The sequence below is a fragment of the Rhagoletis pomonella genome, unplaced genomic scaffold (genome assembly GCF_013731165.1).
Source record: "Rhagoletis pomonella isolate Grant_MI unplaced genomic scaffold, Rhpom_1.0 Rhpom_scaffold_00002, whole genome shotgun sequence".
In the NCBI taxonomy this organism is placed as follows: Eukaryota; Metazoa; Arthropoda; class Insecta; order Diptera; family Tephritidae; genus Rhagoletis; species Rhagoletis pomonella.
Genome location: NW_023458556.1, coordinates 767,565 through 793,501, shown reverse-complemented (window position 1 = coordinate 793,501; position 25,937 = coordinate 767,565). Strand labels below are relative to the sequence as shown.

The 25,937-nt window shown below is 37.8% G+C and overlaps 2 protein-coding genes across 4 annotated transcripts; both read left to right on the top strand.

The window, feature by feature from the left end:
* Positions 1-139: 139 nt before the first annotated feature.
* LOC118757420 (3'-5' RNA helicase YTHDC2) lies at positions 140-8,754 on the top strand. Of its 2 annotated transcripts, XM_036492138.1 has the most exons (5): positions 140-832; positions 888-1,095; positions 1,158-1,568; positions 1,635-1,769; positions 1,833-8,754. In XM_036492138.1, the coding sequence occupies exons 1-5, from the start codon at positions 275-277 to the stop codon at positions 3,782-3,784; spliced, it is 3,264 nt and encodes a 1,087-aa protein (XP_036348031.1). In that variant the 5' UTR covers positions 140-274; the 3' UTR covers positions 3,785-8,754. The 2 variants fall into 2 exon arrangements, with proteins under 2 accessions (XP_036348031.1, XP_036348025.1); XM_036492132.1 differs by having other exon boundaries at positions 1,158-1,769.
* Positions 8,755-15,044: 6,290 nt separating this feature from the next.
* Positions 15,045-25,556, top strand: LOC118757410. Of its 2 annotated transcripts, none has more exons than XR_004995213.1 (2): positions 15,045-15,535; positions 24,848-24,929. XR_004995213.1 is itself a non-coding variant. In XM_036492125.1 (2 exons), exons 1-2 carry the CDS (start codon positions 24,734-24,736, stop codon positions 25,463-25,465), a joined length of 666 nt encoding a protein of 221 aa, XP_036348018.1. In that variant the 5' UTR covers positions 23,728-24,733; the 3' UTR covers positions 25,466-25,556. The 2 variants fall into 2 exon arrangements, 1 of the variants encoding a protein (XP_036348018.1); XM_036492125.1 differs by lacking the exon at positions 15,045-15,535 and adding an exon at positions 23,728-24,781 and having other exon boundaries at positions 24,848-25,556.
* Positions 25,557-25,937: the final 381 nt, after the last annotated feature.

The window sequence follows — 25,937 nt, the reverse complement described above, 5'->3', positions numbered from 1 at the left end:
GTTTGATCCAGAACCAGAGATCTACACATTTTTTGAATTCTACACATTTTTTTGAAATCTAGCACATTTTTTTCCAGATTCTACCACACAAAAATTTTAGAGTCCGATCACTGATTGTGGTTCATTCTGTGTGGTGAGAAATAAAATTTTATACAAAATTCATTCGGTGTAAACGCTTTGGCATATTGTTATAATTCCAAGTGAGAAAATTGCGAATTTAAATCATATATTAAGTATATTTGTTGCCACTTTGGCGTGGGAAACGCTTTAGAAAATGTTGACGTCAAGAAACCGAACTAGAAACAAACATTGTAATAAGGAAGTGAATCTACCTGAGGAGGACCGTTTACAATTACAGCAACGTATATCAGATTTTTTAGCCGGCTCCGATGTTGAGTTGGTAATTCCGGGATTGTCCAATGCCCAGCGCAAGTTTTTACACAAATACATTGCTAGACTTGGACTATTATCACGGAGTTATGGCTCGAAAGCAAGCCGGGTGCTTCATATTACACATCGCAAACGTTTGACATCATTAGGATTTCTACATAAATTAGAATTGTCGTCGGTTAGTCGTTCTTTATTAGAGAAATCGTTACCATTTCTTGAAACACATACAAGTGAAACAAATCATATTCAACATCAGCAAAGCTCACGCCAGCAAATCGCAAAAAGGAATCGCATTCGGAGTGAGGCATTGTTACTTGGGCTTGGACCGCGTCTTGTGCCACCACGTGCCCATCGCATAAGTTCGGAACTCTATCGAGATAAACAAGAACTTCCTATATACTTGTATCAAGAAGAAATACATAATATGTTGAAACAACATTCTGTAAGAAAAATATTATAACTATGAAATTTGAATACCTTTAGACTTATTTTTTCAGATCTTTATAATCAGTGGCGAAACTGGTTCAGGCAAAACCACACAAGTACCCCAATATATTTTAAATGATAGTATGCGCAAAAACCGGGCTTGTCGCATAGTAGTATCACAGCCTAGAAGAGTAGCTGCGGTTTCTGTTGCCCATAGAGTTGCGGAGGAGCGTGGAGAACAAATCGGTAATACTGTGGGTTATCAAATACGATTGGAAAGTACGTAAGGTTTAATAAGAATATAAAACAATTATATGATTTAATTGAAGATTAATTTCAAGGTCGTGTTCAAAAAACTACCAACTTAATATATACTACCAGCGGTTGTCTCTTGCGCTCGATAATGGCTGACGCGAAAGATTTCTTTCGCAAAATAACTCATTTAATAATAGACGAAATTCATGAACGAGATAAGTACACCGATTTTACACTTATTACCATTAAAGAACATTTAAAACGAGATAAAGATCTCAAAGTAATTCTCATGTCTGCGACAATGGATATCAGTTTACTCTCGAAATACTTCAATGATTGTCCAGTTGTAAATGTGCCTGGACAAGGGTTTAATGTAAAAATATTTCATTTGGAAGACATACTTTATCGCACAGGATATCGAACGGCGCTGATGGAGAAATATTTGCGTTCGATGAGTGAAACGAATGCAGCACACTGTGCAAAAATGTATATAGACGGTGAAAAACCAAGTTCTTATTCGAAGGAAAATCCTGTTATATTGAGTGATGTATTTTTGCAACAAGGGTTAGATGCCATTATAGATCAATGTTGCTTGGACAATTTCCGATCTGAGGATGAATTACTTGCCTTATTTGACCAAATACAGTATTTCATTGAAAGTGAGGGAATGCCTGTGGATGCCGCACACTCCCAAACAGGTGCATTCTTATGCGTACTTAAACCTAAAAAAATATACTTTTTACATATTGATTCTAATTTAGGTATTACTCCGCTTATGGCAGCTTGTAAATGCAACTATTCAAAATATGTCGAGCTATTTTTATTTCATCAGGCCAGTGCCCGCCTTCGTGATGCGCGCGGTTTTACTGCGCTTGATTATGCTAAAATGCATTCGGATAACACTTGCATCAAAATTTTACAAAACTCGGATGTTGGTTATAAGGAGCAGTTTCAATTAAGCAAAGAAGTAGAAGATAAGCAGCGAATTTTATTTGCTTATCAGCAACAGTTCAACGACGAAAATGAAGTCGATCACGATCTCATTTTATCATTGTTGGAAGGTCTCTACCGGAGTCCTCATCCTGGTGCTATAATGGTCTTTTTACCGGGATACAATGATATAGTGCAGCAAAGAGATCTCATTCAAAGTACTCTTCCCGCCAATACATATCGAATTTGTATTCTGCATGGACAAATGGATTCACACGATCAATTTGAGGCTCTACAAAGACATACAGTGCGAAAGATAATACTTTCTACAAATATTGGTCAGACGTCAATAACAATACCCGATTTGGCTTACATCATCGATTCAGGGAAGGTTAAAATGAAAACTCATGACTCAATCACGGAATCATCACAACTGCAATCGGTGTGGATATCAAAAGCCGATGCAAACCAACGATCTGGGCGTGCTGGTCGAACACAGAATGGTGTGTGCTATCGTCTGTATTCCACGGCAACGTATGAGTATATGCCGAAGTTCTGCATTCCTGAATTTATGCGTATACCCCTAACCGAAATTTGTTTGTATGCTAAGACGCTGGACCGTCAAAGCGACGTTGCAACTTATTTATCACGCGCGCTAAACCCTCCCTCAAGTGTGAGTGTGCAAAATGCTGTTAGAAAACTGCAAATGCTCGAAGTTTTTAACGACGATGAAAGTGTAACAGAATTAGGTCGCCATTTGGTAGAGATTCCTTTGGATGTACAACTGGGCAAGTGTCTGCTATATGGAATTTTTTTTAAATGCTTCGACTCCATATTGACCATCGTTGCTTATCATTCGGTAAAAGATCCCTTCATTTTACCAACAGATCGCGCGGCCCAAGGTCATGCTTCTTTCCAACGAAAATCATTTGCTGGAAAAACATTTAGTGATCAGCTCGGAATACTTTCGTTGTATAAATCTTATTGCTCAGTACGTAACAATAGGAAACGAGTCCGCGAGTTCTGTAGTAAATTCTATTTGTCGCAATCAGCTATGGAAATGTTTTTTGCAACACGGCGTCAAATATCTGATCTAACATCCCAAAAATTTCGGCTGGGACAACAGGCTTCTCTTTTCAATGAAGATTGGAATATGGTACGATATTGTTTGGTGGCCGGTTTTTATCCAAATGTGGCGGTTATTGATCGCCAACAGGGCTCGCTTATATCGGGAGCAGAGAAACAATTAATACTACAGCGAACATCAGCATTGAATCCACCAGGCATGAAAAATTTAAAAGAATTTATTGACGAACTTCCTCACGACTGGTTGGTGTTTTTTGAGAAATCACGTGTGGCTAGTAAATGTTCAATAAATATGAATACGGTAGTTCCGCCAGTGGTAATTGCACTTCAGTGCGGGCGAGATTGTGTGTTGGATGAAGATACTTTGGATGAGTCTGAAATTTCAGATAACGAAGAATACATCTCTGAATTTCCAAAAGTTGAATCGGGAGAAAAACTAGATCTGGTGGAAAAGGTCGAAGCGATCTCCCTATCAAGATCAACTGATAGCAATAGTCGAAAAGCTATAATGTCTGTAGACAATTGGATCAAATTTGAATTACCTATTGATGACGCTAATATGCTTTTGCAACTGCGAAACCTAATAAAATCCCAATTCGAAATATTTTTGCACAGTGGGAATTTAACACAAACATCGACGTCAGTTTATCATGTACAAAAACTCCTCTATAGTTTAGAAAATGTTTTTCCAACATAAGTAATATATACAAATTTTGGCAGGCGGTTTTGACATCACAATTATTTGATATCAAGTTCCACTGCTGGACATGTGTGTAACGAATATTCAAAATTGTTAGCATGTTAGGTATATTGTAAAATGACATTTTAACTATATTGCCTTTTTGTTTCATATAACATATCTTAGGTACACATACATACATATTTTATTAAATGGTTCGGAAAGTAGATACTTTTAAATTTATTTCATATTTTTTTTCTTTATATGTCATTAATAAGTGGCCTTTAGTTGTATGGATAAAACTAAACGTGTCCAAATTCTCGGTCTCATCGCCCCGAAATATGTGAAGAGACTAAAAACAACGAAATACAAAGTTATGGAAGAATTGGGAATGATGTAGAAGGGGCTCACGGCCACTGAAATTCTCAATAATTAGGCTTTTAAGATGACGACCTACAAATAACTTATTATGAACCAAAGTTGGAAAGTTTAAATCATTTCTAAAATCTTTAGATTATTAGTTAAGTAAAATGACTAAAATCAGAAAATCGCCCAACTAATAAAGTTGCCACCACTACTGGCCAATACCACGATTATACATAAGTATCTCTTCAGTGGAAAGATTTTTTACACAACAAAATACATGAAAATTTTTGGTATTTGTACTGCTGCTATCACTTTATATTAATTCGACTTGATTTTTATCTTTGATCTCTATTTTTGGGGAATTTTGTTAAAATTTGTTGAATTTTTATAATTTTTGTACAAACTTTGAAATATGGATTTATATAGTGTGTGTTGTTGTTGTTGTTGTAGCAGCAGTACTCAACCCCCCGGGGTTTCGTCAAGGGTCGTCTTCGTCCTCTGACTCGACAAGCCTGAGGCCGAGAAAGCGGACAGCGTCTATAGGCGCGGTCCATAGAGCTTCTGGTGTCAGGGTCGTGGAGTTAGAGGCGCATGCGAAGAGGTGTTGGGTGTTGTGTGAACCTTGCCCGCATGCAGGGCATGTGTCTGCCACTTCTGGGTTCAGCCGGGAGAGATAGCTGTTTAATCTGTGGCACCACCCAGAACGGAGTTGTGCTAGGGTGCACCTGGTCTCTCTAGGCAGTTCGGCTACGTCGATGTTGATGGGTGGCGGTCGACCACCTAGAACGATGTTGTCGTTTCTGGTGCTAAGATTCGACCTCACTGCATCGGTGTGTAGGTGGTTAAGCGCCGCTCTGTATTTCCCTGCGTCGAATGGGTGGTCTACGCACGGCTCGACGTCGGATTTCCAGTCGTGCAGGTGACGTCTGACATGTCGGGGACGCGGTTCATTTCGAAGCAGGGCGTTATTGGGGTGATTTCCACGGTAACATCCCATGAGGAACTGCTTCGATAGCAACGTGTTGTGCTCTTTCACCGCCAGCATCTGGCTTTCTTTGTGGAGCTGATGCTCGGACAACATGAGATGGCAGCCTGTAGCCGTGCGTAGAGCTGCATTCTGGCAAGTTTGTAAGTTTTTCCACTGCGTATCGCTGGTACCCGCCGTCCACACTGGCGCTGCGTAGTTTGCCACCGACCGGCCGATTGCTTTATACGGGGTGAGTAGGGTTTCTTTGTCGGCTCCCCAAGTGCTGCCGGCTAGTGACTTGAGGACTTTGTTCCTAGCTCGCATCCTTTCGCAGGTGGCTGAGGCGTGCGCAGAAAAGGAGAATAGGCTGTCGAACGTGACTCCCAGGATTTTTGGGTGGTTGACCGTCGGTATTTTGTTGCCATCGACGTAAACGTCCAGCTCTAGCCTAACTTCCTTTGTCCAGGTGGTGAACAGTGTGGCGGTGGATTTCGCGGCGGAGATGGTGAGGCTCCTGGCAGTGAAGAAATTTGGAAGGTCGGTGAGATAGTCGCTGATTTTCCAGCATAGGCTGTCAATATTGGGGCCCGTCGCCATAATCGTGCAATCATCGGCAGTAGCTCGCCAAGTTAACTCCTGCTGGCGGCGGAGGGAGTTTCGCCATGTAGAGGTTGAACAGTGTCGGGGCGAGTACGCCGCCTTGGGGGACCCCCTGTTTAATCCTACGCGGCTTGGACTTGGCGTTTCGGAATTCGACCGATGATTGGCGTCCACACAGATAGCTGGTTATCCACCGCTTCGTCCGATCCGGAAGCGACAAGTCCAGGACGTCTTGGCAAAGGGTCGCGTGGTTTACCGTGTCGAAGGCCTTCGACAGGTCCTATCACAGGGTCGACGTTGGTTCAGACCCTCGCTTATCTGTGTGGTGATGGCGTTTAATGCAGTGATTGAAAGCTGCAGTGATGTACTCGACTCCCACTGGTCCTTTTTTTTTTCAGCATCTGCATCGAGATTCCGTCGGGGCCTAACGCCTTGGATGCTTTGGCGTTCTTTACAGCTGCCTGCGTCTCTTCTGGTGTAAAGCACGTTGGTGTGTCTCGGGGGCGGAGTTTGTGTGCTTTACGTAGCACACTGCGGCGGGCTTTGTCTCTCTCCGGGTGTGCAATAAACTGCCGGCTGAAAAAGCGCGCGCACGTCCGGGGGTCCGACGTGGTGATATCGCCGAATGTAAGGGCAACGTTGTCCTTGCGTTTCGCCGGATGGGAGAGAGATTTTACTGTCGTCCACAGTTTGCTAGCTCCGCTGGAGAGATTGCAGGTCTTGAGGTGCTCATTCCACGTTTTCCGCTTGTGTTCGTTAACCAGTCTGTTAATGTCCTTGTTGAGATCCCTGATACGGGGATCACCAGGATTAGACTGGCGGATTCGATCCCGCTCGTCTGCGAGTCCCGCCGCTTCAGCTGGAAAGCCCGGGCGAATTTTGGCAATCCTACCGGCTGGTATGAAGCGGGCGGCTGCTGCGTTGACGATCCGGCGGATGTTGCGCTCAGCTTCGTGCGCGCATGTTGGTGGTGGAAGAGCATTGAATTTGCGGTCTGTGTGTTCCGTAAAACCGTCCCAGTTGGCCGTCTTGGTGTTCATATACGTACGGTCTTCGGATGTAACAAAATCTCTTGGGTGGTCTATAGCGACTACTATGGGCTGGTGGTCTGATGCGAGCGTGAGCACTGGTTGCCAACCAATGCAATTTATCAGACCCCCGCTTGCTATAGTGATATCTGGCGAGCTGTAGCAGTCACCCGCGACCCTGGTGGGGGCATCGTCGTTTACAGTGCAAAACGTTATTTGTTCTGCGATTAGTGTACCCCGCTGGTCGTTGCCCAGGTTGGAGTGCCAGAGTTCGTGGTGCGCGTTAAAATCCCCTAGCACTACCCGGTTTTCGCCTTCAAGTAGCGCACTTATGTTCGGGCGATACCCTGCTGGGCAGCTGGTGGCAGGTGGTATGTACACGTTGACGACTTCCAGCTCAGTATCTCCCGACTTGATTGCCACGCCTTGGTGCTCAATGAGTGTGTCGTTGGCGGCGATTCGGGGGGTAATGAGCCGGTATTGGATCGCGTTGTGCAATATAAAGGCGATGCCGCCTCTGGCGCCGCGAGGGCGGTCTCTTCGGATGACGTTGAACTCATCCTGACTCTGAAGGCTAGAGCCGGAGTGGAGTTTGGTTTCCTGGACCGCCGCGACTGAGATTTTGTTGCGCCTCATGAAGTTGACTATCTCAGCGATCTTGCTTTGTAGTCCGTTGCAATTGAACTGCAATAGTTTGATGGAGTTGGGCCTGGTGATAGTAATTCGCGGGGTGAGGGAGTACTGGCGCGCTGCCTGAACTGCTTGCTGTGCCTGTTGTGTTTGTTGCGGGTGTGGTGGTCCGACCGCTGGTGTTGTCACCGGCGTTGGTGCCGGTGTGGGTGTGACCGTGGGCCGCGGTTGTGGGATTGCCGCTGGCGTTGGCATTGGCACAGATGTAGGTGCAGGCGATTGGGGTTGTGTGGCAGCAGCGCAGCAGGATGCAGTGAAAGCAGCACTCCATTCGCGATGGTGTATGAGACCGGAGTAGCGTTTCAGGTGGCACCCGTTGTTGCATGCGTTGCATCTTACTGATGTGGTGTTTCGCCTTATCAGGTTGTGGCAGACGCTGCAGTACCATCTGCTTTGAGTGGATGTCCGGGGTTGTGTGCTGGGAGTTGGTCCACTGGCTGTTGGTTGGGCGGGCGCTGTTTGTGTGGAATGCTGGGCTTGCTGTGGATTGTTGCAGCACGATGCCGCAAAGTTAGCACTCCACTCCCTATGGTGCCGGAGGCCTGAGCATGCTTTTAGATGACACCAGTTATTGCAGCTGTTGCAACGGACTGAGGTGGATGAGTGGTGTAAGTTTCGGTTGCAGACACTGCATGTCCAGGGTTTTGCTCTATGCCGGCGCGGACCAGTAGTATGCGGAGCAGACTTGCCGGTAGATCATGCTCCCAGTGCGAAAAAATGGATGGTCCTTGGTCGGAGTGGGTGCTCCGAGTCAATCCGGTAACGTAGAACCGACCATCTTGGGATTGTGTGTGTTATATATTGCGCTAGACTTTTATACAAAAACATTAAACATCGAATAAACAAAGTAATATAGCCAAAATTGGTCAAAGTAAAAAGTTTCTATTATTTCTTCCACCACTGTATTATGAGTTGAGCGATTATTCAACCTTGAGTCATTTTCAATTATGCCCCTTACGTCATATGTGGGACACCAAAGATGAACAAATCATATTTTTTCTGTACTTCAGTCGCTGTGAGCCATCTCCAAATATGCGTCAATACGTCCAAAACTTTTTACTTTGTATTTCGTAGTTGTTAGTCCAATCGGATATTTCAAAGGGTGTGATCGAGAATTCGAACGATCCCAAATAAAGGCCTCTCGAATGTGCACACTTACCAACCTTAAGAATGCTACAGAAAACTGATCTTCGTATGTAATGTAAAAGTGAATATCTCACATTTGCTGGATCGATTAAAATAAATGCGTAAAATACAAATACCTTTGCAGTTTTCTTGCATGCAGGCAACTAGGTTATAAGTCTAGAATAAATACCAACCGTTTAGCTATGAAAAAACTAAAAATGTGGGTCGATAGATGCTGATTTCTACGACACCAGTTGGCGCAAGTAAAACATAAAGAATATATAAGACGTTAAAGTTAAATTTTAAATTATTGTATAATAATTATATCTTATAAATTACATAAGCGTCTAAAAATGTATGTGTTTTTAATATTTTCCACAAGCGAAAAATTCAAAAGTCGAAACTTTTGCACACAATGCTAGAAAAATGTATATGGGTGTTTCCAGCGGAGAAAAAATAAAATTCATATACATACATATCTAATTTATTTTTGGGCCAATTTGGCTTATTTTTATTATATACTACATAGCCGGTCTCGGATGCGCGAGGCTTCGCCACATACATAAGTACATACATTTACGCATTTGGAGAAAGCAGGTGGCAACCCTATTAAAAAAAAAATAAAGCCTTGTTGCACACCTAAGGCCAAGCTCTTTCATTTGACATCTTATTTTTTTAATGCGACGAACGGTGTTTAGACAGGCGGAAACTCTAAATATTAAGAAAAAAATAAATAAATAAAACTTTATTGCACATCTGATATTATTAATAAAAAATGCCTTCCCGTATTATTAATACATATAAAAGGTAGTCATTTTTAGAAAATTGGCAACCCCACCAAAAAAGAAAAATTGAAAGTTTATTGCACATTCAAATACCATTTACTTTCACGTGGTACCTCATTTAAACCCGTTTATTTGACATTTCACTTTCTGTAATTTACCGAACGGATCTTATACGTTTTAAGACAGGTGGAAACCCCATAGAAATTCTGAGTACTTAAGATAATACCCTATCGACACAGATAATAATAAGGAAAATCTCGTTCAAATCTCGTTCAGTAGTTTTCGAGATTAGCGTTGTCAAAAAATGTCGACTTCGCTTAATACTATGTCAGGATAAAAGAGTAACGTTTAAATAGGTGGCTAACCTACTCAAAAAAGAAATTTTTTTGTACATGCGAATGTCATGCCCTTTCAGTTGGTATCTCATTTTGTTATCAAAATACGGTGAAGGTCTTATAATTTTTAGCCAGGTGGCAACCTTATTCAAAAAAAGGAACAGTCCAGCGCCTTCGTCTTGGTCTGCTGGCTGCATCGGAGATACAGCCGCTAAGTTTAAACGTAGAATACGTGGTATGGTTAAGAGCATATCAAAGTCAAAAACTAAAGCGATATCGATAAGATAAGAAAAAAATATAACGATAACAAAAGCGATAACAATATCGATAGCAAATTCGATAAAAACATCGATGAAAATATCGATACCAAAATCGATAACAATATCGATAGCAAAATCGATAACAAAATCGATAAAAATATCGATAACAAAATCGATAAAAAAATCGATAACAAAATCGATAAGTAAATCGTTACCAAATCGATAACAAAATCAATCAAAAAATCAATTATAAGATCGATAACAAACTGGATAACAAAATCGATTACAAAATCAATAACAAAATCGAAAACAAGGTCGATAAAAACATCATACATACATACATGCATACATGTGTTCATACATATATGTATGTACATATATAATATGTATAGACATATGTACATAATATAATCCACATTAACTGCAATCAACATATGTACGTATGTATGTATTTACATTGTATGTACTACATACGCTGCGATTAGGTTGTAAATATTGCGCCTTCTGTTTATTAAAAGCCGAAATATGTACTTACGCATACATACATACTTTTTGTCTCCTTCCCTCACTTCCAACACATGCACGTGTTTGCAAAATGATGACGAAGTGATTTTGTATGGGAAATCATTTATGCCCATATGTTTGAATCAAATAAACATACTTAGAAGATAGCAACCAGTACTTCCCATATACCAAACGAAAGGAAAGCTCTTGAATTTTTGATTAAAGAAAACAAAAACCAAATCATTCGAGCGGTTTTCGAGCATTTTGGTAATAAAAAAAAATCTTAAATTTTTTCAACAATTTTTTGCTTTGAAATGCTCAATATTTGTTGAATTTATATAAAATCTGTACACGAAAATATTTCTATTGCTCCAAGCAATCTATATCCCGAAAATGAAAGTTATATCTGCAAATTATAAGTTGCTGGAGCACTTTAAAGGCTCAAAAATGACCCCAAAATAAGTCAATATTTACCGTTGTTTCTAGGACAGACACCGAATCGGTTACTTACAGAAATATATCTGTCGATAGTTTCGGAATTTTATCTTTGAAATGCCATACCTTTCTTTGAAATCGCTTCATTAGTTCTCGTGCAATAAGCGTTTTCGTGAATCTTTAAAAATTACAACTACAACATTTCAGCGTTGAATGTGGAGGGCAGCTGGATGACTTTGGCTTCGTATCCTCGTCCCTACATTTCAGTTTCTTTGGAGACTTAGCTGCCTTTTGCTCGCGTACGCCGTCACAATCTGCTCCTCGATTTGGTTTGCGAACTGATAGTTTCTGGCAAATTAATTAATAATACAAAAAATCTTTGCGCATTTTCATTTGACCACTCATTATTTCGCATTTATCCATCGATTTTCTTCATCAGTAACTTAACTTTTTTGTAACAGAACAGGCTTTAGTAAAAATACAAAAATTTGGTACAGAACCTATTTTTTAAATTTTTTTTCTTTTTTTCTATTAAAGTTTGATTTTATTCATTTTTTCATTAAAAAATAAAAAAAAACTGGAAGGATTAATTAATTTGTCAGAAACTATCAGTCCTAACGGAAAGTGATGTATGTACGGTTCATGGAGAATTTCATTGGCCGTATTTTATATTAAGATTTTTTAATTGGTTCGTAAGATATACGTCATTGAAAGGAAGCAATTTTTGCTTTAAGCTGAATAACGGTAAATTGCAAATATCTCGAAAATCCATAGAAAAAAAAAATTTACTCGATTTTCGGGATCACCGCGCAATTATACATAGAACCTCAATCAAAAATGTGGAGCACACCTCCTTATTTGCATTGGATTTAAACTAGTACCTTATTTTCAGGAACTACGCATTCTAATACCGCTTGTCAGTGAAAAGTTAAGGAATCGTACAATCCTGGACTAAAGCTTAAGGAGACCATAGTCCTTATTCCTGAAGAAATGTAAGCCGTCTAACTTCTTCTTGTGAACAACACTACAATTTAAGTTCTACCACAAATTTCACTTGAATTTTTCAGAGCACTAGGCGCTGGGTATACGGCCTCAGCGCTCCGGGAGACTGCGCAGGAGATCGCCCATTAGATACGTTATCGGATATCAATGTCTTAATCGAGCGAATGGACAACATCAAGACGATTCCAACGTACAATATACATACATATGTATGAAGAGGCATACCGAAGGAGGTTTTTGGAGGGTTAAACCCCTCCTCCCAGTGTCTTCTATTTTCATGCATTTAACAAGCCGAATATACCTCACCACTTAAGATTTTGCATGTATTTACTATTTTTTCAATTCCTACAGCACCCAGGTTTTTGAAATTCAGCACGCTGATATTTTACATACGTACATATATATGTTCATTAGGTTGCATCACTCCCAATAAAAAATATACCGGTACTGTGCTTCCATTGCGATTTTAGAATCTATTATATTCAAAGACATCCACCAAAACATTTCGGAAAAATATTAAGGTTTACGTGAGCTGGACCAAGTTGAAAATACCTCCAAAAATGGAGTTTTTATAAATTCAAATAGATTCTTAAAGAATGTTTTGACAAAAAAGATTAAGATTAAAAATCTGCATAAATATATTCAAAAAAATAAACTCTTTCCAAAGGTTGGTATAAGAAAAACTGGAATAGCTGGACCAAAACTATTCCGGTTTAAACTTATAAGATATCATACAACGTTGAGTTAAGATGTTAGGTTGGGTAAGGTGGCAGCCCCGTGTAACCGGAGCTCCCTTAGACAACGTAAGATTGTAGTGTGTGATGCTACAATTTAGAACAGCCTCCTAAACTTTAACGTTAAAAGGCTCCGAGCCGATTATGTATTTACGAATACGGTTGATCTGAATGCCCTGGAGCTTCTCGAGGCTATTTAGAAAGTGAGACCCAAAGTACTTCAACCTTAGCCTCGCAAAGGTAGTGTTGAGGTGATTCTACCTCGTCCTCTTCCAGGCAATTGCGACATAAGGGGTCCGGTAGAATGTTCAGCATTACTGCGTGAATACCAATAGGACATTGACCCGTTAAACCCCCACCAGAAGTGAGAGCTGGGGCTTAGTGAGTGGGAGGAGTGCCCTCGACCGCCCCCGCTGAGCTGACATGAGGCCCATCTGTCCAGGAGTGTACCGCAAGTGATCAGTGGCACCCTCAGACGCTCTTTATCCGGTGATAACGTTTCACAGGTTCCTTCCCTGGCCAGCTCGTCAGCCACGCAGTTCCCCCCAATGTCGCTGTGACCCGGAACCCAAATAAGCCTTATGCAGAAGTATTCCGACCCGGCCGAAAGAGAGAGCAGACATTTCTTAACCAAGTTAGAGCGCACCACTTGATAGCAGCTACTTCCGCCTGGAATACACTGCAGAAGTCCGGGAGTCTGAACTTAGTGCTGATGAAAAGCTCTCGACCGAAGACCCCTCCACCAACCCTGCCGTCCAGTTTCGATCCATCTGTAAAGAAGCTCCCCACACCCCTCCTCCAGAAGTCTCGCCCGGCCCACTCATGCCTTGAGGGAAAGTGGGCAGAGAAGAAGCTCCTAGGAACCGTATCGGTGGTGCAGTAATCCGTACGATCCGGGATGAAATCGAAGTCCCCTAGAACTCCAGAGTGTCCAGTACCTAAGTTGGTAAACCAATCGGTTTCTCTGAGTCGAATAGCCGTTCGCGTCGCGACAATTCTGCCTGCAACGTCGACAGGTGCTACGATTAGCGTTACGTTCAGTGCTAATGTGGGGGCGGTCCGCAGTGCCCCACTAATACCAATTACAATTACCGTCAAACAAGAATTGGAAATGAAGCTTCAAAATACTGGCTATGTTGTTAACAAACTATTTACAGAAGTAGAAACATTTTGTGTAACTCACGTCCAGTGTTGCCGTTTTGCTCCATATATTTCAAAAGTGATACGTGTTTCTGCAAATCTTTGGAAGATAGCTCATTTTTTCGCGAGGCAAACATTTTGATACATGTTAAAGAGAGAATATTTAAATATTTTATTAGCTTTTAAATTGTGATCGAAAATATTGAAACGTTTTGGGGTCAAATAAGCTTAAAGAAAAATGATTTAAATGATCAATGTATAATGAGTTGACTCATTCATTTTTAATTTACTTTACTTGCCTCATAAATACTTAGCTCTGCAGATGCAGAGCGTATATTTTCAGATTTAAAATTGATCCAATATGAAAAGAGAAATACAATTTCATTACAAACTGTTGAGAATATGACGGGGCGTATTCATAGTAAAAACAAAGTCGACACGGAAAGCAATCTCAGATTTTTGACATAATTTCCAACGAGTTTAACGTGGAATGTATCACATCTATCTATATAATACGCGAAGGCATTTTTTGTGCCTCAATACCCTCAGATCCGCACCGTCCGTTCGAAAGTGAGGTACCAAGTTAAAGGGCTAAGGTACGGTTGCCAGACGTACTGATTTTATCAGTACAGTGATGATTTTTCAACTCTTGTAATTTGATAATTAACATAAATGATCGTCAGCTAACAGTTTTAAGTATGTATGTATGTACATATGTTTGAAAAATTTCTATTAAATCTATACATACATATATATTTGTCTCTATACAAGATTAAAAACAAAAATATAGTCTTCAATAGATTGTCACATTTTGTAAAATATTTTTCTTCATGTACATACATATGTATGTGTATGAATGCGAATTACATGATTTTTCGGTTATTGACAATAATAAGAAGCAAAGCTATGGAACCAAATAGCAATTTTTTAAGGTTTTTTCTAACTTGATACTTTGATATTTAAACAAAAAACTTGTGACACATTTGATCCATTTTTTGTTTCTTTTACGATAAATTTTTCATGCCGTCGTGGCAACACTGGTGATACGTTCGGCTTGTTTTCTCACAAATGTACATGATTACTTTCGCATAAATGTATTTATTCCCTTATTGAACGCTGACATAATTTCCATATCTTTATGGTTCTGCTTGTTTTTTTTTTATATTGAAACGACTGGGTAGAACCCCCATAGCTCATTTCTGGGTACACCCCGGTATGCATGTATAAACATGTACACATATATGTTTACATATATTTTAGTTTAAATTCGCTAAATTTTGACAGTTACGTAGTAGTAGGGGTTGTTTGGAAATTCTTTATTGAGCTGAACTCATTCTCGATAAAAACTTCTAAACAATACCACTCTCTGACTGACAAAATGTACAAATCGTGTGCTCCCAACTTAATGTTTATGCATACGCTTATTGTGCAGAGTAAGAAAAAAATGGTTATTGCACAGATTTACTTACATTCTTCACCACCCCTGTTTGCGATTTGTTTAATAATTTATCGAGCCACTAACAAAGTACATATGTATGTACACACGAACCACACAAATCAAATCATCAGTTTAAAATACTTTTGGATATTCGTAGAAGGCAAAAAACTGAATTCGAGAAAAAATTTTCACTTAAAACTTAAAATTTTTTGGTGTCACTTCAGCCCATTATCCAAGTCTATCATCAACTTGATGCTCCGTCAGAGGACAAACAACTAAACATAACTAAATTGCAGTTGACGTAAATTAAGGTATTTTAACAGCAGATGAAGAGAAAGAAGAAAGCACAAGTACACCACGGTGAGTGGGAATCACTGAAAGATTGGATGCATATGTTGTATAAACAAACAAACTTACACAAGTATTGCGACTCCATATGTGCATACATACATAAGTATATATGTAAACCAATTTTTTATTTGAGCGCACTTTTTAAAAGAGAAAAGCCTAAAACCATATATTAAAAACGGTACATCGTTTGTATTAGTTTATCATATTCTTTTGTTGTATAAGCACAAATGTACATATGTATATACATACATACACATATATATATAAAGTAATATTTGGCTTTGAAGAAAATTCACCATGACAAAGAAAGCTTTGAAAGAAATTTAACTAGTGAAAAGTTGTATATGTGTATATGTACATACATATAAATATGTATATATGTATATGCAACATTTTAATATAAATAAATTACATGCACAAATATCGAGCCCTAACCGCCAAAATAACGTAAGCGACATTTTTTTTCAAAATTTTATTTTTGATGCAGAAATATTCCTAGAGCATCTAGATGCATTTCTGCAACAAAAATAACATTTCGAAAAAAATGTCGTTTACGTTATTTTGGCGGTTAGGGCTCGATATGGTAAATGTGCGTGAGTTTTAAGTTTTTTAAATTGCTGTTTTGGTGAAGCATGAATACCTACTCTCACTTATGTTGTGCACAGAGAAAAATATGGATGCTAAAATTATTAAATATTATTATTAGGTTATCCTATGAATAACTTCTGCACGAAGGGCTATAGATAGAAGAATGAAATATAGAAAATAGAGAAATTGTATTCTGGGCATTCTGGGTGTAATGCGTGAATGCCACCTAAATCATATAAACCAGGGCTGCAGTTCAGTGGTTCGAACTACATACTTAGAAAAACTTGTGCCAGTAAAAGCACAAGAACCGGTTCATGAGTATTATCTCTGAACAGCGGTTAAAGTTTTTACAAATAATTTTTAAACAAAAACCAAAACCAACTTTAAAGAGTACCGTTAATTTCTCAATGATCCAATGATCGGATCTGAGCCAAATTAGAATGGGACCAGCTTTCCTTTAACAAAAGAGTTAAGAAATCGCCTGACGTGGTGCAATCATATTTATGGTAGCCGAGTACGGGACAAAAAATAACGTTGCCAAATGTTCTTCCCATAAGCTGGAGGATTTTAAGACTTTTTTCAACGGATTATTTTCAGCTCCACTTCCTTTCCATCTTTGAGAACTTCTTTACTGTTGCAACATTCTCATGGTAGCCTTCTTATTTGGAGTTTCTCATGTTGAAGATACAATCTCTCATACAGTCAGCAAACATTTTTTTTTTACGTAGTATCGCCTCTCTTCACAAAATGTGCAAATTACCACACCACGACACATTGGACAGGTAATAGGGCCCAACAGCAAGCTGTGTGCATTTTGTTGTTGTTGGTTTGAAATCCATATACGACAATAAAGTGTGCAATTTTTGAGTAAAATGTAAAACAAAAATGACCATTTAAAAACGACTTCTGTCGAGTCAGCTGATGTGCTGCTGCCACTTGTTCAAAATGCCTTGCTGCATACAGAATATTCAAAGTGAAATGGGTTGAAAAAACCTTTGAAAAGCTAAATACTTGTAAAATTTCTTTTATAAATTTTAACAATAATCTTTAACTAATTTCGATTCATACTCACATATACCCATTTTTTCTACGCGAAATTATAATTTCAGAAACCACGTTTATATATGCTCCTCGATTCGAATCACAAGCGTCTAGTTAAAAAAAAAAAACTGGTTCAAAGACATCTCAGTTTTATGAGCTGTTAAGGCGCAAAAATACCGAATACGGGACAAATACGGGACACTTAAAGAGATACAGAATATTTAGCGTCCCGTATGAAATAAATAAATTACCGGGACAATTGACGCAAAAAGAGGGCTGTCCCGTAAAATACAGGCCGGATGGTCGTCACCGTAGTTATACGGTAACATTTATAAAAAAAAAAATCCGACGAATTGATAAACGTCTCCTTTGTTTGAAGTCGACTAAAAACAAAAGGCTTTGTTATTGAAATTAAATTCAAATACCTAATAATAAACATTGGTGTAATATTTAATAAAACTTTGCTTTGTATTTCAAAGACCTTTTCATAAGGAAGTGAAGTCAGAAAGTACTTCTGTTATTTAAGTGGTTTGTAATACACACCAATGTGAAATTAAAAAAAAGTATTAATACACTTTTTTAAGGTTTTCCATAAAAAAATGTAAGCAGTTTTACTAGCAAAATGCTTGAGTCTATTTTCATTTCGTGGTTCTGTTCGTAGCCTAGAAAAAATTTTGTATAGAAAAGTTCTTGATTTGTAATTTGTACGAGAATTAGGGTACGTTCCTTCATCTCTTTTTGTAACATCTTTCACACAACTAACAATAATAATAATATAACTTTAGTACCCATATTTTTCTCTGTGCACAACATAAGTGAGAGTAGGTATTAATGCTTCACCAAAATAGCAATTTAAAAAACTTAAAACTCACGCACAACTTGTGACTTGGAATCCATTTTGCATACATACTTACATATGTATAAGACCCTACAATTGTTTGTAACTCCTTTTGTGTGAGTTGATTTAAAAATGCGAAAACTGCACACAGATTAAACTGAATCCGAATATATTTTGGGTATTTTATATTCAAGAAAGCCTTCTTTCTACCCTTAGTTAATTTTAGACAAAGTTCGTGCTTTAAGTCTTTTGTATTAAATCTCAAATTATGGCAGCACTGCATTTTGTAGGTTGTAATGAAGATACAATTCTATTCATGTTTTGGCGTTTTCGTACGCAAAAACTTGCAAAGTAGGGAAAATTGAGACTGGATTTTACTGGATAAATTTTTACTTGTAAGAATTAGCCAGTACGAAAAAGAGCTGATCGCATGTTGCTGGATGGAATTTAAACAAATAAGGAGACTGTCTGTGGGTTTTTATTGTTGAAATTCACAAAATAAACCCATTTAAATATAAAATATATTGTTTTATTAGGAATTTGCTGCGAATAAACAACCAATTTATCAGCTGTTGATGAAACTTGCAAATTATTACTGGAAAAGCGTTCACGTACTTTTGTGCAAATTTTTTCTGTGAGATCGAATTCTTAGAAATAAAGTTACTGGAGAGTTGCTGGCAAGTTACTGCTGGGGGTGTAAAATTTTCATTTATTGCACATGGTCATTGACATTAATTCCCTTAAAGTCTTCTTTCACGATATCTATTTGCATCTGTTAATGTGACTTTTTCGATACCTTTGTATATAATTGCATATACCTGTCAAATTGACAGTCTTTATTTAACTATTTAAAATTACGTTCTTTGAAAAGCAAATAAACCAAAACAGATGATTCTGTCTGTATACCAACTGAACATAGAAACATTTCTATTTCGTATTTACATAGGTGCATCTACTTTGTACAGAAGCAAATCTAATTTGTCTTTACACGATATGTATGTCCATTTCCATATGTATGTAAATGGTTCAAGAATGATAGGATACAAGATTGCGCCAATCGAGCTGAGAGCAACTGGCCGTGACGTCAAAATATACCAGAATGAGAGAGCAAGACGAACTCGACAAGAAAAAGAAGAAGCATCAACAAAAGGCAGTATTGTCAAGTTTTGAATTTGAAAAAGCACCAAATTTTTATTGGTGTATTTTATGGACTTTATATGAATACATAAGTTTATTGTAAGGATGCCGATTCAAATTAATAAAAATCAATGTTTCTTGCACAACGGTCGATTTCTTCTGGCATGATTGAAGGTGCTGGACATATTTCGTTGTCGCTTATGATTGTCACTGTGCCATGATTTTGCTTAAATTTTTGTAAAATTGCTTAGCAAACTTACGATTGCTATAAATTTTGCTTCCATTTTTTTACGATTTTCTAATTTGAAGTCTTCAAACTAAAAACAAAAGCACCAAAAACGCACCAAGCACAAAACTTAAAAATGTTTGCGTTTTGAATACCCACTAAATTTGGTGCGAAAAGCATGAAGTTGGCAACAGTGAATGTAAACAAAAGTATATTATGACGTCAGCGATTGGGTGGATGCTGTCAAATCGACGAAGAGAGGGTTAGCGGTCCGCGAATGGCGCGATCTTTATTTTCGGGATCGTGTAAATGGTTACATGCACACATGCAAATACATACATATCGTGTAAGAACACTTTTACAAAAGTGAATTTATGTTCAATTGACATTAATTCCGTTGACATTATTGGACGTCACCTATTTTTTTCATGACCTGCTATATTCACTGATGCTAACGCGTAAATAGGGTATAAGTTTTCATTTTCAGCTTAAACTTCATACTTCATCCTCCTTTCCTCATACTAAACTAACAACGGAGGAAGCAATTTCGCATAATTGGAGTACTAACTTACTTAAGGCTCAGTTAGTCGAGACTTGACTTAACTTGCGGAAGCAATCGTCAACTCAGCCAGAAGCGAAAGCCTTTTTTTGTTGTATTTTCCTTTTCGGCCGATTGCCACATTGCCGCCTAAGCCACATCAAAAAATTAGTGAACAAAAATATATTGCGTTGGCCAATATGTAAACTAAGCCTAGACTAACTGAGCCTTTGCAGTTCGGTCGAAAGAACAAACTTTTTAAGTGACCCGCTAAAAACTGTAAAATCGCGTTGTTTGCTGTAAGTTTCTTATTTGACGTTAGATTTTTAAAATCTCTGTGTCGAGGAAGAGGTATCGCTCAGGACCCCTAAACGGTATCGGTCTTAAAAACCTATTTGATTTATAATAATAATAACAGATTGGCGCTTACACAATATGCTAGTGTTTGGCCGAGCTTCCCCTCCGATTTCAATCACGTAACACGTTATGTATTTGGTTTGGCGTATTGGGCTTTGAGATATCTGATCACTTGAAAGCAATGAAATGTATTTTTCTATTCCGTTTAATGTCGGATAAGCTACTTAGCTATCTGTATAATAGCTAACCTTTCTAAAATCTGCCCGACTACTTTTTGTCAACGCCACGAGTTTATGGAATTCTATTCCAGCTGCTACTCGCTGCAGTTTAAACAAGGGCAACTTTGGGAATGCGTTTTTTTCGTGCTTTCATAAAAATTTTTTGCGCTCTGAGTAATGATGGCAAAATAAATTTAATAATCGATTAATCGGTTAATTGATTAATCAAAAGCATTCGATTAAGAATTGCAATTAATCGTAAGAAATTAACCGATTAATCGGTCGTTTCGATTAAAATCGAAAATTAATAAAAACCATTTACATAAGCTATACAAATTTACAGTAGTGCGCAAACCATCAGATGTAAAGTAGTATACCATCGTTATACACCCCGTGTCGAAATTATAATTTTAGTTTTTTTTAAGAGCAGCTTATTCTTTAGCAAAAATCATCTAAATATAAATATATCAAACTTTGTGCAATAAAAAATAAAATCAGCAAAAGTTCAAGCTTTTGTGCCCGGAAAAAGTCCGGGCTGTTTCGGACAAGAAGAAGAAGACATTTACGATCCAAAAGTGGAAGGTATTCGCTCTCTATTAGCCCTTTTTCTAGCGTAAGGAAAGCTTTCCGGGCTGTTTTCGGCACAGCGAGATCCCGCGGGCTTGTGTGGAACAAACCTATTATAAGTGTTAAAATAAAATTGCCACACGCACAACGGTTTTTTTTTGTCATATATAGTGGTGATTCGGCTTAGTGTGCGTCCATATGTGCATACATATACATACATAACGTTCCTAAAATCTTACGCATTTAGTACCTACTATTTTGCCTTTATTAATTTACTTAACACATACGTCCATACATGCCTACTACATTACTTAAATTTATATGCATGTTATTTTTATATTCATATATGTATATACATACATACATATGTATGTGTGCATGGATTTTCATAAATAGAATGAATTTAGTAAAGTAATTGTAACAAAGCTATTAAGTTCAATGCAATCGTCTACAAGTATTTATGTATGTATATGTTTACCTTTGCGTAAAAGAAAAATACTTGAAAATCTGTCTAAAATCTGTTATTTTCGCAGTTTGGTAATTGTGGTGCCTACTTGTGCTCAGAATGAATGGTAGAATGGCTAACAAGTTTATCAAGGTTATTCGTAGTTTCTCTAAAGTTTATTGCGCTTTTTAACAGTTTATGAGTAGCCTAATAGTCGTTTTGCAAGAATCTGAATAACTCGTGTAAAATGTCCAATTAGCATTTTCAGTGCTTTTACGAACTGAAGGGTCGAATTCTTTACCAATTACTTGTGTACTTATTATGTTGTATGTAGTTATGTATTGTACTTAAATAGGTTATAAAAGAATCAATCGTCTGATAAGTAAATATAAATTTAGATTAATGCACAATTTCTGTCCAGAATATTTAGTAACAAGTGGGATCATAAATTGCGCGGATTGGATAATCTAAAGTGGTTATTAAATTCTTAAAATATTTGTGCTTGCTTCGCACAGTGGGAATAGTTTTCCAATGTAGTGCGCTTTGAATAATATTTATGTAATTGAAGTTTCTCTAGGAGAAAGCAAACAAATCTTGATCTCAAATATGATGTACATACCAGGGCGTCTACGGGTTTTGAACCGGATTAACCTTTTTTTTTATACTAATTAACTGAACCATTAACCGAACCACTTTTTTATAAAGCGAATGTTCGCTGTGGTGTAGACCGGTTCAACCCAACATCATAAGAAAAACAGCTTCTCATAAAAATTCAATCGCCGTTCAGAGTCGGCGTAAATCTGTAGGTGCATCCCCTACGCCACAAATCGGAGGAGAAGATCGGCCGAACGCTAACATATGTATGTATGTATGTGTAAGCGCCAATGTTATTATTATTATTATAATCTTCGTTACGACCAATTTTTAATAGATTATCTAGATAGATTTATTTTCACTGCTGCTTTTGGATTATTAATGAATGAAAATAGCACAAATTTGCATGGTTTTTCCTTAGATCCCGAAAGGAAACCCAGATTTAAAGACAAAAAAAAAACGTTTTGACGAAGCATCCCAAAGCTGGGATGATAAATGAGTTTTTTAATTTTGTGCCAAGTGCCAAAAAATGCACTTAATCAGCTGAAAGGTTTTTTGCGACTAACTTTTTTTTTCACTCCCACCTCGAAATTTTCCCTAAAAAAAATTGCCTGAAAATTTTAGCCCTTAACATTAATATTAAGTGCTCGACCAAGGCTGCCATTTAAAATACATACACGTCAACGTAAATGTTTCCTTCTTCAATATTCTGCAGCTCAAGGGCATTTTATGTTATAATCTTGGTCAATGATAGGCTTTCTCCAGAGTTGAGTGCTCTACAAAACTGTCCATTGCGGCGTGACCCTAACTCCCACCAGCGAGGTAGTACGAGTCACTATACAAATTTTTTTCATGAAATATTCATTTTTTGCCCCTATCTCGTAAACAACAAGAGCTACAGAAAAAATGTACTGCCGCGCACAGTGGTCTGATTGGAGAATCTAGCGGGAAATACTAAATATGAAAGTCTTCGATTCGGTACAAGGACCAACTATAATTTCTTAGGATTCATAATTAGCAACCCGAGTAACAAGTTTCGAACGAATTCAATAAATTTAAACAAATTTTTCCGCCATATTGGATTTTTGAAGCCTGACTGAAGATTTGTAATCAGTGGCCCTATATATTGTCTCGCTAAATTCCCTATTCAGACCACTGTGCCACGTGGCATTATGGACTATGATAAAATAAGGTACATACAGTTTTATACATTTTAAATTTACCACAAACCCTTTGGAATAACTCATTAAGCTACAAATAACCTTTTTTGAAATGGTCTGTGTGCGACTCAAAAACTACCCAGCCAGCAGAGAAACGTACTTTTTGCCGAAAGTGCAGTTGTCGTACATTTTTCGTATTCGGAAACGTTCAGACAACGATTTCCATATTTGTTAATTTTTCGTATCCGAAAAATGTCATCATCTTATTTGAAAACAATAATTTTAAAATATTTGTTCAACCTGAGCATTTGAAAACCTGTACTATACGTATTCACCAGTAGCTGCGTGTGTAGAGAAGTGTGCTACTATTTGTTAGCTTTCAGGAGGTCCCAGGTTCGAATTCCGTCAGAAGCAACACATTGAAATTATTTATTTAAATTGAAATAATTGCTGAATCTTAAATTGTTTTTTTTTTTGGCTTCCAGTAACTATGAAAAAGTTTCTGTGAAGTTCATAATGAAATCGTTTTCAACGAAAAATTGAATCAGATAAATTTCAGGAATAGTTTTCTGCACATACGTTTCGGCTGAACACTTTAGTGGGAGAATTGATCTAAAAAACGTCCGAAAACGGAATCGGAAAACGGATGAAACATCAGGTTTTTATACGAAATTGTTTCCATTTTCGGATACGTTTCCGGATTTTTTGCTGGTAAATTACCCAGGTAAATTACAAATTAGCTTTAGCTGTAATTAAATTTAAACGGTTGAGCTCAGTAGGCAATTGAAAAGCAGGGCCCTCTCTTGACGAACAAATATCACGCTCTGAAAGCCTCACATCATGCCCATCCTTTCATAGAGCGCACCAACATAAACGATGTCAAACAAAGATCGGAAGGCATTGAGGGATTTCGAGAGAGGAAAGATGTATGGACATAGACATAGTTAAGCTTATAAAAATACAACCGACAAATGGTTGTAATTTTAAAAGAGAAGAATAAGATTGAAAAAGAAAATAGTACATAATAACAGCAATATCAATGATATCATATATTGGTAAAGATACAATGAACAACGCCAAACAATATTTTAGAAGAAATAATTATTTTTGCAAGATACGGGAGAAGCAAAAGCAAAGACGAACTAAGAAAGGTGTATTATATTTAATTGGGATTGGTAGTTGGTTCTATATTTTTACTATACCAACAAAGAACAATCTGCTAAAATAACAATACTTGTGGTTATTAAATGTAAACATTTTAATATCAAAAATGAAAAAAATTTTGAATTATAGCTCATTACTTTCAATAAAGGGTAAGCGAAAAGTAACAAATAATTTATTATCGACTTTATGATTTATTGCGGCGGTTTAATTACACATATGTATGCATTTCCTAATCTAAAGAATATACGACGTTCGGTATATTGTTTTTTGTATAAAAAGGAGCCACGACAATAATGAATCCAATCAGTTCTTTAAGTCTTACCAAACATAGAAAATGAAGGGGCTCATCATAACAGCTTCTGTTTTGTTTCTTGTAGCTATAGTAATGTTTAATAAATTGATGTAGTTGAAGAGATGAAAGAATGTAGCTAACTATATTTGTTTTTAGGCAAGTGCAGCTGATGTTCCATTGCCGATCATTAATTATGAGGGAACCGTTAACAATATAATAAAGGAAGCACAAGACGAAGCGCTCAGAACTGCAGAGGCTTTACAAGTTCAATATAAGGTAATCGTAGTGGAGCCTCTTCAGCAAGTCGATACCGCTGTGATCAAGATTGAGGATCGTCGTCAGGAAAACGACAACTGTGTAGCAGCCAAAGATCAAGAAGTAGAGTTGGTTGTGGATACCTTTCATGAGGAACTAAATGTGTGTGGAATTATTGCTGCTAAAACTTCAGTAGAGATAATGAATGACGTTAACTCAGCCACACAACAATTGGTGTTTGATGGCTATGACGTCCTAAAGCTTTACCAGAAGTGCCAAAATTACAAAAATATCGTATTGAAGAATTCTTGTTACGCCAAATTATCAATCAAAGCCACGCTATATTTAAAAAATGCTCGTCGATCCATAAAAACTATCAAAGGAGCTAATAAGCGCGTCTCAGCCGTATTTACGCAATCAGATGCATGTACAAATAATGCGGCAGAAAAAGCCGTTACCGATTTAGATTTAATTAGTGTTGATGTGGAAACCTGCATCACCAAAACACAATTTATTTAAAAAGTATTCACTGTGCACCAGCAGAAAACCAAGACAATTAAAAAAAAAATAAAGAAAAAATATATATTTATGAATACTAAGAAGCATTTAAGCAAATTTGTCTTATTTGGAACTTTACTCGTATTCACCTATGTAAAACTATAAACATACTGTACCCTTTCCAACATTAGCTATGGCCTTCTTACCACATTAAATTTTTATGTTTACATGAGCGTACTTAAATTATGGAGGGAACACTTTTCCGCCCTACTAAATGGAAGCAGCACGGAAAGTTGTGGAGAAGAAGAACCCGAGCCCGCAGTCGATGATGACGGAGTCGACGTTCCACCGCCTGACTATGACGAGGTACGTATAGCAATAACGCGGCTGAAAAACAACAAAGCTGCTGGAGCTGACAGCCTGCCAGCTGAGCTATTCAAGTACCGCGTGCAGAATATGGTCAGATGAACGCATGCCCGACGACTGGAATTTA

Bases quoted from the DNA above. Each gene is read 5' to 3' on its own strand.
- LOC118757410 (XM_036492125.1), top strand. From the start codon at position 24,734: ATGAAGGGGCTCATCATAACAGCTTCTGTTTTGTTTCTTGTAGCTATA. The intron at 24,782-24,847 runs GTAATGTTTAAT...ATTTGTTTTTAG, and splicing joins TTTTGTTTCTTGTAGCTATA to GCAAGTGCAGCTGATGTTCC.
- LOC118757420 (XM_036492132.1), top strand. From the start codon at position 275: ATGTTGACGTCAAGAAACCGAACTAGAAACAAACATTGTAATAAGGAA. The intron at 1,096-1,157 runs GTACGTAAGGTT...ATTAATTTCAAG, and splicing joins TTATCAAATACGATTGGAAA to GTCGTGTTCAAAAAACTACC. The intron at 1,770-1,832 runs GTGCATTCTTAT...ATTCTAATTTAG, and splicing joins TGCCGCACACTCCCAAACAG to GTATTACTCCGCTTATGGCA.